Source organism: Dipodomys spectabilis, unplaced genomic scaffold (genome assembly GCF_019054845.1).
Source record: "Dipodomys spectabilis isolate Male_0828 unplaced genomic scaffold, ASM1905484v1 ptg000032l, whole genome shotgun sequence".
NCBI lineage: Eukaryota > Metazoa > Chordata > Mammalia > Rodentia > Heteromyidae > Dipodomys > Dipodomys spectabilis.
In genome coordinates, this window is record NW_024870709.1 from 420334 (window position 1) to 434965 (window position 14632).

A 14632-nucleotide genomic window follows, 5' to 3' on the forward strand; every position below is an offset into this window, starting at 1 on the left:
TCCACTTTCATAAATATTTGCACATAGGTGACATGTAATTACATACATTCATGTTCCAGACAGATAGAAAATTCAGTAGAACATTACAAAAGCAGTAACCAGTACAGTTTGTTAAATATTTATTTAATAATATGTATCTCTTTACATAGAAGTTGGGAGTTACATATGTCCAAATTTTACATATTATTGTTAGGATAATACATTTCAAATAAAGCATTTCCTACAAGTATCCCATGATCCAATTGAAAATGGTGAGTCAAAATGGGCATATTGAATTCCATTTCCTTTGCTTTAGATAGTATTTCTGGAGATCCTTGCGCAGGAAGGTATAGCTCCTCTCCCTCAGCAGTGGAGGGAACTCCTCAGTAGAAGCCATAGGACCAGTATCTTCCACAGCACAGTGGGCGGCAGCAGCCATAGCCATAGCCACCATAACCATAGCCACCATAGCCGCCATAGCCACAGCCACAGCCATAGCCACAGCCTAGGCCTCCATAGCCATAGCCCAGGCCTCCATAGTAGCTGCCGTAGTAGCACATGGTGTCAGGAGTGGACTGTTGTGACAGGAGCAGAAGGTGGGATTCTTGAGTCTGGATGTGTCTGTGTGCCAGCTGCCTTTTATACCCCTGGGTGGTGGGTGGGGAACCACAGGCATGTGAGCATCCTGTTTCCTGAGAGCTTCCCCCAGCATGCTGAACACCTCGACTTAGTGCATAAACAAGGCCCTCATAACTGGGATGGTTTTCTTCCTATGTCAGAATTCCATGATCAGTTTATGGGCCTGTAAGATGAAATTCTTTTTCTGTTTTCAATGCTCTTGCTCACTGTCTATGGAGTTGGCTATGTACTGCCTGATTATATGACATGATCAGTCATCAGAATAAGTATGCCATTTTCATTCTTGCTTTATTTCCATCACTTCGCAGGAAGCCTTGGGGGTTGTGTGGGTTTGTTTGTCTTGCTTTGCTTTGTGAATAAATGCTGATATGTTGGAGCAAGTCTCCTGAGTCTGACTCATGAAGATAAGATAGTTATTGGTTCTGTTAAATGGTAATTACTATGATATGTAAACAAAAATGTCATTTGCTTCCGAATGCTTTCCTTTAGTGTGTCTTATATTAGTCTTTTCAGAAAAAAATTGAAATGTTAAAAATCAAGATAGTGTGTTATCTCTGCTTCTTTTTGTCTCCTCATATTAAATAGTGATGATATATATGTGAAATAGTATAATTGAGCTGGGCACCTCCATTTTCAGTTTTTATGTATTTTTTTAACCAAGGATTTCCTTTGCTATTTGAAATGACCTGACGTTATAGCAGTCATGTTATCTACGAAGAAGTTTGTAGACCAAAAGCAATGTATTTTTCTATAGTTTGCAGCTCTTCGAGATAACCTTGTCTAATCATGGAAAACCTTTTCTTTTGTTTGGCTTTACCTACTTAATGAAATCTGCCAATATTAAACAAACTCCACTTATTGTATAAATTGCTATACAAATCTGTGGCCATACAAATCCTGCCAAATCATTCACATTTTCTAAAAATAAAATTGTAAAACACTGAAACTAATGATAGATTCATGGGTATAGTGAAAAAACTTTGCTTTCCTTCTGTTCCTTCTATGTGCTTATATTATTTATATGAGAGTAGATGTTTTGTTACATTCCTGACATATTTAAATACATCCTAATCAGTCTCACCCTATCACTCATCTTTTCTTCTGTTCTCGGACTTTCTAAAATAACTTCAAACTTTCGTTGTCTATTTTCTAATTTAGATTGAATTTCAGAGAGGAATTCCCAAGTATCTTACCCTCTTCAACCTCTTTCAGATAGCCAGTTGTTATGTATTTTTTAACCATCTGTATACCAATTATTTTGAAGGTGTGTTTTGTAGCATTTATGATTCTTTCTTGGTAGTCTCCTCTGACTGGTTTCTTGGCTTTATATGTCAGAAATGGTAAGAGGACATAGGGAAATTTCTAATATGACAGAAAAATAAAATAAGTCTTTTCTTTCTATTGAATCTAAAATAAATCTCTTTTATTCATTGCCTAAAGTTTTTGTTGTCACACATACTTTTAAAAAATAAGATAGATATTCAAGTGTCTAAATAATGGCTGGCATCTGTGTTGTTTTGTCAAAATTTTATTGTTAGGTTTTACTTTTCATTTTTATGATGACAAAACAACTTGGGACAAGATTTTGTGATTTCTTGAAAATGAAACAAAATTTTTTTTTAAACCAAACTGATGTTTTTGTCTAAGTGCTGTCAGACATTTTATAAAATTCTTTTGTCTTCCTGTCATTTCTGAATATGACAGAGACTCTTAAGAAAACAAGGAACATCTGGGCCTATTCAGTTTTGAAAGTTCAAAGGGAAAATAAAGAATCCCAAGAAAAGCCATGGTTAACTAAGTGGGAAACAGTAAGTTAGGACCATGACAACAGCTTCGCGAAACTCATGTGTCAGTCAGCTTTCAGCCACAATTATTAAATAGTGAAGAACACTATTTTAAGAAAGAAAATGTATTATTTTTGTTTCATATGTACATATGAAACATATGTACATATACAGATATGAAGTATATATATACTTATAAATATATACTATATATTACAGTATATAATGTATTATATATTTTATAATTATATAAGTTATATAATGTAAGCTTTATATACTTCATTTAATATATAGTCTATAATGAATTATATATATAAAATTTGATATAAATCATATGCATAAATTATATAAAATCACATATATACCAAAATATATGAATATGGATATATTTAAATATAAATAAATATAAATTATATATATATATATATATATATACACACATTTGGTTTATATTTGATTTGGTGCCAGTCCTATGTCTTGCCCTGGGGCTCATGTGCTGGCTGTAGTCTTTTGTTCAAGGTTTAAACCATTTGAGCCACAGCTTCTCCACTGGCTTTGTTTTCTCTTTTGTAATTTATTGTAGAGAAAAGTCTCACACGGACTTTCCTGGTCTCAGTTTCCTGAGTAGCTAGGATGGCAGAGGTGAGCCACTGGCATTTGGCAAGTGTTTGCAATTCCAGCTTATGAGCAGTGGATCCTGCCCTTTGGATCCAGGGTTAGGCAGCACATCACTACAGAAGCATATGGTGGAAGAAAACTTGCTTGTTTCATGAACTGGAGGAAAAGAAGGGGACAGAGACCCACGGATCCCTTTGGAGTTTTGTCCTGTTGTAAAGATCTTGCATGAGACCCCAATTCTCAAAGGGAGCATTGTCTCCCAAACCACATGGTAGTGAGACTTAATACTTAGTCCTCTGGAGGACATGTAAGATCTGAAGTGTGACAGGTGGACAACTGATAAACAGCTGGCAAATTGAAGTATTTTCACATCAAATGTTGGGAAGTTAACCAGACAGAGATTGTACTGTGCCTGCCAGCAGAGTGACAGGTTCCTTGTAGATGGAATCAGTTGAGGAGTGAGGAATAGATTATCTCTGTATGATGTATGTCACTAAGGATTTCAGCCAAGATTTATGGTGTCAAGGAGTAGAGTATTTTGTGAGGAACCTGTAGCCTGACCTGCTCTCAGCCTGCCTGGCAGCCTCAACAACTAGACCTGTGAGAGACCCCCAATTGGAACTCATTTTTGAGCAAGCAAGTGGGGCTAGCCAGAGAGGAGCTATCTGGGTTAGAGTAAAAGTCAGTGGCCCTTGTCTTGAAACTGCCATGGGCTAAATGGCAAAGCACATGGATGTTTGGTGGCACTGCACTATGACAATGTCTTTCTTTTTCTCTCTCATTCCTTTCTCCTCATTTCTTACTCTTCTCTCTTGTGTATACATGCACACACACAAATAGAGATAAGCAGTATGAAATGTAATGTCCAGGTGTACTTGACTTATTGAATACAAACTTTGTTCTCACATGAAATACAAGACTTGACCATGTGTGGAGAACAATAATGTTCGCATTAGGTGAGAAGCAAATATTTTGAAAAAGTTGACATTTCAGTTAAGCACGGTGAAACATACTGACTTGGAATTCCTTTTTCTTCAAGACTGAAGAATGAGGTTCTCATTTTTTATGGAAGTATGGAGTGTGGGGTATAAAATAGAAGGAAAGGAGTCCTATAGATTGAGCTGCTCATGAAGAGCCTTAGTAAAACACGAAGGACCAGAATAATGTCCTGTGAGGTGAACAGCTTATAGTCAGAAACCAGCTGTCACCAAGGTTGCCATGTTTACCCATGATGTTGGAAATGAAAAGCTCAGTAGCATAGCGGGGATTCTGTGTCCTCAGGCTCAATGTTAACAGCTGCACAATGCATGGCTCATTAAACATCATACAATTCAGATTAATCACTCAAATAAAATATCACTGGCAAGCATATAGGTAAATTCCTGTTTATAGTTAGTATATTAATGGATTTTTAAATTTTGTTAAAAATCAATCATGCTTTATTTGGCTTAAAAATATTTTTTTGGCCAGGTGCTAGTAGTCCATGCCTGTCATTCTAGCTACTCAGGGGACTGAGATCTGAGAATTATGGTTCAAAGCCTTCCCTGGACAGAAAAGTTCTTGAGACTCTTATCTCCAATTCACCACCAAAAAAAGCTGGAAGTAGAGCTCTGGTTCAAGTGGTAGAGTGCTCGCTGAACAAAAAAGCATAGGGACAATGCTCAGGCCCTGGGTTCAACACCAGGACAGACACAGACGAATAATGTTTTTCTTTAGTCCAAACCTATTACATTATCTAAACAGTGTTCACCAATTAAACCAGGACTATAAGTGATATCCACATCACAAAGCCATTCGAGACTATTACATTGTCCTGACGAACCAATATTAATTTTTTCTAAGTTAGAAATATCCAGATGAGATGATGAACATATTTTGGTATCTTTGGTACTTCCATCAGTAGAATACGGTATTCTATATGAAGTGCTTGATGCTTTCATTATGAAAAACTAAACTCACCAAGACCTATTTGCATACTCTTACTAAGAATAAGGTGAATAGTAATGAAACAAGAGTTGATTGAGTCAAAAATTGGAAATAGCCATGAAAACAGCCTTGTCTTAATTAGTTCCCCAAATTTTGATATTCATGAGATAACTAAATTTGTCAATAAGAGATAGAAAAGTGAAATTACTAGTTATAAATCTCAAGCTGTATGTCTTTCTCTTGTAGCTATATAGTTGGTCCTCACATAAATGTGCCAACAAACAGCCTCACAATTATGTGCTAAAGTCAACTTGTACCAACCTGGAGAAATGATTCTATGATCTCTGCATTTAGTAGCATGATATTGGCAGCCTTGTATTAGAAATGGCATGGCATTTATACTGAGACAATCTGCCATGCCACAGATGAAGATTTGCCTTTTGGTCTAATTGAGAGTGGTTTAACAACACACAAGGGCAACACACCTAAAGCCATTTGCTGTGGATATTGAAGTTGGGGAAAAGAACTATTGTTAAGAACTGTGTAACTTTGCAGAGCAAGGGGCTAAGATTCTATCCTGATCAGGAAGAGGAAACACTGACTAAAAAATACGATAGGGCAGCAAATTGGCTCAGTGGTAGAGCACTTGCCTTGCATGCATGAGGCCCTGAGTTCGATTCCTCAGCACCACATAAGCAGAAAAAAGCCAGAAGTGGTGCTGTAGCTCAAGTGGTAGAATGCTAGGTTTGAGCTGAAGAGCTGAGGGACAGCGCCCAGGCCCAGAGTTCAAACCCAGGACTGGCAAAAAATGTGATAAAGTATGTGTCTCATAATAATAGATGATATGTATATAAAATAGATTATATATCATAATATGATAATATATAATTGTTATAGTAGGTTATATATGTATCATTTATCTGTACAAAATGATGTCAGATTCTTGTTGTTCTGCCATCAGAATCTTTTTAACGATTAATTTTTAAACTACAAATGTTTAAGTAGTTGTACAAAGGGGCTTCAATTCACTGAGTCAGATTATGAGTATAATATGGCCTGATTGTGTCACCTCTTCCAGTGTCAAGCCCATCCATACCTTCAAGTTATATAGCTCAGCTTATTATCTAATGGACACTAAATATAATGACTATATTTGCCTTTCCTTCTCCTGTTCATTCATCTTCCCCCTCCCTTTCCCTCCTTAACACCAACAAATGTGTTTCATCTTTATAGTATTTATTTTGTTAATTGTTCCTTAATTGTTTAGAGAAGTTACTATACTAGAATTCTTTCCTGAGTATAGTATCCGTTTAACGAGTTTTATTTTTACTTTCATATTTTCCTTTCCCATTGCTTTACCAGAACACACACACACACACACACACACACACACACACACACACACACACACACACACACACACACACACACTTACATGCACTAAGTCCAAGTTCAAAATAAGATGAAGTGTTAAAGTAAATATTTCACATAAATGTTGTTGTCAATTTTAATGTCCTTATAATATCAAAGACAAAGCTTTTAAAAAATTGTTAAGTATTTCACGTGAGTCTTCCAGAATCTGACATACAATTTGGAAATATTCATGTGAGGAAGGCTGATTCAATGGGTCCGGATGGACAGGGATGGATTGACTTTTTTTATGGGGGTGTGGGAGGCGGGGGGCATGCGGGGAGATGGGAAGGGATGGGAAGGGGAAACAAAGGAGGAGGCAACAATGTTTGATAAGAAATGTACTCATTACCTTGGCCACATAATTATAACTCCTCTGTACGGTATTTTCACAATAAAAATTTAAAAAAGAAAATACCGTACAGATGGGTTACAATTACATGGGCAAGGTAATGAGTACATTTCTTATCAAGCATTGTTGCCTCCTCCTTTGTTTTCCCTTCCTATGCCTTCCCATCTCCCCCTCTCATGCCCCCCTTCCTCCCCCCACTCCACCCCCTGCCAAAGTTGTAAATTTCGTTTTTCGACAGAAGGATTTGTACATCTCATTGTTGCAATGGTTCCACCTGTATCCCTAGTTAAATGATTTGTTTTTTCCCTTCCCCTCCACAAATTATACCAACATCAAATACAGTGAATGGAATGGTTATACTGTGGGGGAGGGACATACAAAGCAACAAAGAAATCATCTTATAAATATGTTAGAAACAATTGCATGAAAGAAAAATCATTTGAATACTTATCTTGGGATTGATTTCACCTAACATCAACTTATCTGACCTTTTCTGCTGTCTCAGACATATACTAGTTATTGCAAAAAAGGGAAACCATGGGACCTATGTTTCTTTGGGCCTGGCTTACTTCACTTAATATAATTTTTTTTCCAAGTCTTTCCATTTCCTAACAAATGGGGCAATGTCATTCTTTCTGATGGAGGCATAGAATTCCATTGTGTATAAATACCACGTTTTCTTGATCCATTCATCTACAGAGGGGCATCTGGGTAGGTTCCAGGTGGTAAATAAGGCTGCAATAAACATAGTTGTGCTGGTAGCTTTAGTATGGTCTTGTTTGTGATCATTTGGGTAAATGCCCAAAAGTGGGATTGCTGGGTCATAGGGGAGCTCTATGTGGAGTCTTTTGAGGAACCTCCATCCTGCTTTCCAAAGTGGTTGAACAAGTTTACACTCCCACCAACAATGCAGTAGGGTTCCCTTCTGTCCACATCCCCTCCAGCATCTGTTGTTATTAGAGTTCTTGAATATAGCCATTCTAACAATGTTGTTTTGATTTGCATTTCTTTTACGGCTAGGGAGGTGAGCATTTCTTCATGTGTCTGTTGGTCATCCTTCTTTCCTCTTCAGAGAAGTTTCTCTTTAAGTTGTTAGCCCACTTATTTATTGGGCAGTTTCTTTGAGGATTTGTTGTTGGGGATTTAGTTTTTTGAATTCTAGGTATATTTTAGATATGAGACCCTTGTCGGTTGCATGGCTAGAGAAGATCTCCCAATCTGTGGGCTTTCTATTGATCTTGTTAGCTATGTCCTTTGCCATGCAGAAGCTCTGCAATTTCATGCAATACCATCTGCCCAACCTTTCTTTGATTTTTTGTGTTTCTGGGCCTGTATTAAGAAAATTTTGGCCTGTGCCAAGGAGACCTAGGGTTTCTCCTATTCCATCCTGTAATGTTTTCAGATTGTCTGCTTTGACTCTGAGGTCTTTGATTCATTTAAAGTTGATTCTGGTGCAGGGTGATATATAAGGATCTAGCTGTAGTTTTCTACAAGTAGTTAACCAATTTTGCCAGCACCATTTACTGAAGAGACTTTCTTCCATTCTATTTTTTTAGCTCCCTTATCGAAGATTAGATGGCTGTAGGTTAATTTCTGGTTTTCAATTCTATTCCATTGGTCCTGAGGTCTTTTCTTGTACCAGTACCAAGCTGTTTTGGTTACTATGGCTTTCTAGTAGAGTTTGAAATTTGGTTTTGATATTCCTACAGCAGTGTTCTTTCTGTTGAGGATTGTTTTTGCTATTCAAGGTCTTTCGTTGTTCCATATGAATTTTTGGATTGCCTCTTCTATTTCCTTGAAGAATGAGGTTGGAATATTGATAGGTATCGCATTGAATTTGTAGATAGCCTTGGGAAGTATGGCCATTTTTACGATGTTGATCCTTCCAATCCAGGAACATGGGAGGTTTTGCCACTTCCTAAGTTCTGTTTTGATTTCCTTTTTCAGGTTTTTAAAGTTTTCATCATAGAGGTCCTTCACTTCTTTGGTTAAGTTAATTCCTAGGTATTTTATTTTTTGTGGGGCTATTACAAATGGAGTTGCTTTCCTGATTTCAGCCATGCTTTTTTTCATTGTTGGCATACAGAGAAGCCATTAATTTTTGAGGGTTAATTTTATACCCTGCTACTTTGCAATGTTTTGAATCAGCTTGAATAATTTGGGAGTGGATTCCATGGGATTCTTAAAGAAATATCTTATAAATATGTTAGAAACCATAGCCAGAAGGGCTGGGAATTTGACTTAGTGGTAGAGTACTTTCCTTTCCTGCCTGAGGCCTTGGGTTTCGATTCCTCAGCACCACATAAGCAAAAAGAAAAAAACCGGAAGTGGTGCTGTGGCTCAAGTGGTAGAGCACTAGCCTTGAGCTGAATTGCTGAGGGACAGTACCCAGGCCCAGAGTTCAGGTCCCACAACCGGACCCCCCCACAAAAAAAAAAAAAGAAAAGAAAAGAAACCATAGCAAGAAAGAAAAATCATTTGAGTCCTTATCTTGGGTTTCATTTCATTTAACATCAACTTATCTGACCATTTCTGCTTTCTCAGACATACTAGCTATTGCAAATAAGGGAAACCATGGGACCTATGTTTCTTTAGGCCTGTCTTAGACAAACAATTGAAGTTCATTAAACATAAACCTTACTGGATTGACTTTTACTGAAAGGTTTTCAGTAGAAGTTATAGAACCAGTACCTGCTACAGCACAGTTGACAGCAGCAGCCATATCCATACCCACCATAACTACAAAAGCTACAGCCAGAGCCCAGGCCACTGTAGATGCACCCAGACTTCCACAGAAGTTTCTTCAGGTGCATATGGTTCAGAACTGGGTTCAGTGTTTATTGAGAAGCAAGGAATTGATTTTCTTCAGTGTGATCAGCCCCATCTGCCCATATACTTTTATATACATCCTTAGTGACACTTGGGACACATCACAAGACCCATGCGTCATGTATTTCTTACTCTTTTGAATCACTACTATATTTCCTTAATTCTTGTTTCACTAAACAATATGTCATTATTTTTTTTGTCGGTCATGTTCCCTGACCTCTGGGCCTGGATGCTGTCCCTCAGCTCTTCAGTTCAAGGCTAGCACTCTACCACTTGAACCACAACACCACTTCTGGATGTGGTGCTGAGGAATCGAACCCAGAACCTCATGCATGCAAGACAAGCACTCTGCCACTGAACCACCTTCCCAGCCCCAATATGTCACTATTTTAAGCAAGACTTCTTTGCTCTCAAACCAGCATTCCTTTGACTAAATCACATATCTCAAATGTATTTTTCTTATTCAGATGTGGAACTCTGACTCATTCTTTGTTTATCTGAAAATAAATGCCAAGTTTTAAAAATCTAGTTTAATAACTCTGTGTGTGAAAATGTTGCTTTTAAAAATTATGTCTTTGTTTCTCTATATGGTAGGTAGACATCTTCTCCAAAGAGAAAATTGACATATCTCAAGTCAAAGAAGCTTTTCTTGGTTATTATTTATTTTAATAAGTAAGTTTTCTTACATACATAAAATATATTAAATTGAAGCTTTATGAACACATCCCTGTGGTTTAATAACTGTCAGTATCCTGCTAACAGCTTCTGTCTCCTTGTATACCACTAGTAGTTTCTGTTTTTTTTAAAAAAACAAATCCTAGATAAGGTAAAATTTTCACAAAAGTAATTCATCCTTATTGTATAAGAAGTACACACCCTCCAATACCTCTAGCACATCAATGAAATTTTAAAAATTCTTGTAATTCTCTATATTTAATTCATATTCAGTTTTTCTGAATTTTCTGACAAATATATTTTATGGTAACTTTTGTAATATTATAACCATATTATGCTTAAACATACCTAAGTTTTATATTGAAATATTTTCTTCTTCTTCTTCTTCTGCTTCTTCTTCTGCTGCTGCTTCTTTTTCTGCTCTGCTTCTGCTTGAACTCAAGGCTCAGGTGCTGTCCCTGAGTTTTTTTATTCAAGGCAAGCACTCTACCACTTAAAGCCACAGCTTTACTTACAACTTTTTGGTGGTTACTTGGAAATAAGAGTTTCACAAACTTCTGTGTCCAGGCTGACTTTGAACAGATCTCAGCCTCCTGAATAGCTAGTATTATAGGAAAAGTCACTGGCACCTGGCTACATTTTACTTTTTGAACAAACCACAGAATAGCATTATAGGATTTAAAAATTTTGGCTATGGCTGATTGCTTCCTTAATTTTATTTTCATGTATTCCTAGATTCCCTCCTACAATCTACATATAGAAATAGAGGGTTGATGTGAATGCTAATAGTTCTTAGTAAGTGATGTCTTAGTAAGTGCTATAGTTTGGATACAAAGTGCCAAGTATTAAAAGTCCCCCTAAAGTGCCAGGTATTAAAAGCTGTCCTCCCAACTCATGATACCACTGGGTGAAGCTTTTATGGTTGGGTGGTCCTCTGGGCTTCAGGTAATTGAAGATTTGTGCTTGAAACGATAGAGAGACTCCAGCCCCATCTTTCTTCTTTTTGTTTTTTTCTCTCCTCTATTTTCATTTTTTTCAGTTGATATATATATATATACATATATATATATACATATATATATATATATTGTAGTAAAGATGCTGGACAGAGGAGTTACAGTTACATGAGTAAGGCAATGAGTACATTTTTTGTTGAGCATTGTTATCCCCTCCCTTGTGGTTCTTCCCTCCTCCACCTGTCTTACTCCTCTCCCTACCCCACCCCCACTCCCACCCCCAGAAGTTGTAAAGTTCATTTTCCACCACTTCTTTTAAATTTGGGAAAAAGAAAAAAACTCTACCTACCATAGCTGTACTATTTGCATTCTAATGAACAGTTTATAAAAGTTTCAAATTCTTAACCTTTTCATGAGCACATATCTTTTTTTTAATTGTGAAAATACTGTACAGAGGGGTTACAATTAAATGGACAAGATAATGAGTCTATTTCTTATCAAGCATTGTAGCCTCCTCCTTTTTTTCCCCTTCCCATCCCTTCCCTTCCCTTCCTATCCTCTGCCTGCCCTCCCACCTAACCCTCCACACCACCAAAGTTGTAAAGTTCATTTTTGACATAATGACTTATACATCTCATTGTTGCAATGGGTCCACCTGTATCCCTATTTAAACTATTTGTTTTTTCCCTTCCCCTCCACAAATTATACCGACATCAAATACAGTGAAAGCAGGGGTTATACTGTGGAGGAGGGAAATACAAAGCCACAAAGAAATAATCTTATAAATGTGTTAGAAACAATTGCATGAAAGAAAAAAAACATTTGAAAATATATCTTAGGGTTCATTTCCCTAACATCAACTTATCTGACCTTTTCTGCTTGACTCAGACATATACTAGTTGTTGCAAATAAGGGAAACCATGGGACCTATGTTTCTTTGAGCCTGGCTTACTTCACTTAATATAGTTTTTTCCAAGTCGTTCCATTTCCTAAGAAATGGAGCAATGTCATTCTTTCTGATGGAGGCATAGAATTCCATTGTGTATATATACACCACATTTCCACATTTTTATAATTTTTTTATTATGGAAATATTGTACAGAGGAGTTACAATTCCATGGACAAAATAATAAGCACATTTCTTACTAAGCATTGTTGCTTCCTCCTTTGTTTCCCCTTCCTAACCCTTCCCATATGTCACCCCCTCATGTCCCTCCCTTCTCCGCCCTCCCCTCCACTCCAGGCCAAAGTAGTAAAGTTTGTTTTTTGACATAACAACTTGTACATCTCATTGTTGCAATGGGTCACCTGTATCCCTATTTAAGCGATTTGTTTTTTCCCTTCCCCTCCACAAATTATACCAATATCAAATATCGTGGGGGAGGGACATACAAAGCAACAAAAAAATCATTCTATAAATATGTTAGAAACCATTGCATGAAAGTAAAAAACATTTGAATACTTATTGTGGGGTACATTTCACCTAACATCAACCTTTTCTGCTTGTCTCAGACATATACTAGTTATTGCAAAAAAGGGAAACCATGGGACCTATGTTTCCTTGGGCCTGGCTTACTTCACTTAATATAATTTTTTCCATTCTTTGCATGTCCTAACAAATGGGGCAATGTCATTCTTTCTGATGGAGGCATAGAATTCCATTGTGTATATATACCACATTTTCTTGATCCATTCATCTACTGAGGGGCATCTGAGTTGGTTCCATAGCTTAGATATGGTAAATAAGGCTGCAATAAACATAGTTGTGCTGGTAGCTTTAGTATGGTCTTGTTTGTGATCATTTGGGTAAAGGCCCAAAAGTGGGATTGCTGGGTCATAGGGGAGCTCTATGCAGAGTCTTTTGAGGAACTTCCATCCTGCTGTCCAAAGTGGTTGAACAAGTTTACACTCCCACCAAAAATGCAGTAAGGTTCCCTTCTGTCCACATCCCTTCCAGCATCTGTTGTTATTAGAGTTCTTGATTATAGCCATTCTAACTAGGATGAGGTGGTATCTCAATGTTGGTTTGATTTGCATTTCTTTTATAGCTAGGGCGGTTGAGCATTTCTTCATGTGTCTATTGGCCATGCTTTCCTCTTCAGAGAAGTTTCTCTTTAAGTCTTTAGCCCACTTATTTATTGGGCAGTTGATTCTTTGAGGATTTATTATTGGGAGATTTAATTTTTTGAGTTCCAGGTATATTTTAGATACAAGACCCTTGTCTGTTGTATGGCTAGTAAAGATCTTCTCCCAATTCATGGGCTTTATATTGATCTTGCTACCTATGTCCTTTGCCATGCAGAAGCTCTGCAATTTCATGCAATCCCATTTGTCCAACCTTTCTTTGATTTGTTGTGTTTCTGGGTCTCTATTAAGGAAATTTCTTCCTGTGCCAAGGAAACCTAGAGTTTCTCCTATTCTAGGTCTCTATTAAGAAAATTTCTTCTTGTGCCAAGGAAACCTAGGGTTTCTCCTATTACATCCTGTAATGTTTTCAGAGTGTCTGTTTTAACTCCGAGGTCTTTGATCCATTTTGAGTTGATTCTGGTGCAGGATCTAGTTTTAGTTTTCTAAAATTAGTTAACCAATTTTGCCAGCACCATTTACTGAGAGGCTGTCTTTCTTTCGCTATTTTTTTAGCTCCCTTATCAAAGATTAGATGGCTATAGGTCTGTGGGTTGATTTCTGGGTTTTCAATTCTATCCATTGGTCCTGTGGTCTGTTCCTGTGCCAGTAACAAGCTGATTTGATTACTATGGCTTTGTAGTAGAGTTTGAAATTTGGTATTGATATTCCTCCAGCACTGTTCTGTTAAGGATCATTTTTGCTATTCGGAGTCTTTTATTGTTCCATATGAATTTTTGGATTGCCTCTTCTATTTCCTTGAAGAATGAGGTTGGAATATCGATAGGTACCGCATTGAATTTGTAGATAGCCTTAGGAAGTATTGCCATTTTTACGATGTTGATCCTTCCAATCCAGGAGCATGGGAGGTTTTGCCATTTTTTAAGTTCTGTGTTGATTTCCTGTTTTTTTTTTAACGTTTTCATCATAGATGTCCTTCACTTCTTTGGTTAATTCCTAGGTATTTTATTTTTTTGTGGGGCTATTACGAATGGAATTGCTTTCCTGATTTCAGCCACACTTTTCTCATTGTTGGCATACAGAAAGCCATTGATTTTTGAGGGTTAATTTTATACCCTGCTACTTTGCCAAACTTTTGAATCAGCTTGAGTAATTTGGGAATGGAGTCCATGGGATTCTTTAAATACAAGATCATGTCATCTGCAAAGAGGGAGAGTTTTATTTCTTCTTTCCCTATTTGGATCCCCTTTATGTCTGCATCTTGTCTTATTGCTGTAGCTAGGCATTCTAATAGTACATTGAAGAGAAGTGGAGAGAGTGGCATCCTTGTCTCATTCCTGAGTTAAGAGGAAATGGCTTTAGTTTTTCACCATTAAGTA

The 14632-nt window shown here is 37.1% G+C and overlaps 1 protein-coding gene across 1 annotated transcript; it reads right to left on the reverse strand.

Moving 5' to 3' along the window:
* Positions 1 to 362: 362 nt before the first annotated feature.
* Positions 363 to 539, reverse strand: LOC122105449 (keratin-associated protein 20-2-like). The gene has a single exon (XM_042676687.1). The coding sequence runs from the start codon at positions 537 to 539 to the stop codon at positions 363 to 365; it is 177 nt and encodes a 58-aa protein (XP_042532621.1).
* Positions 540 to 14632: the final 14093 nt, after the last annotated feature.

Bases quoted from the DNA above. Each gene is read 5' to 3' on its own strand.
- LOC122105449 (XM_042676687.1), bottom strand. From the start codon at position 539: ATGTGCTACTACGGCAGCTACTATGGAGGCCTGGGCTATGGCTATGGA.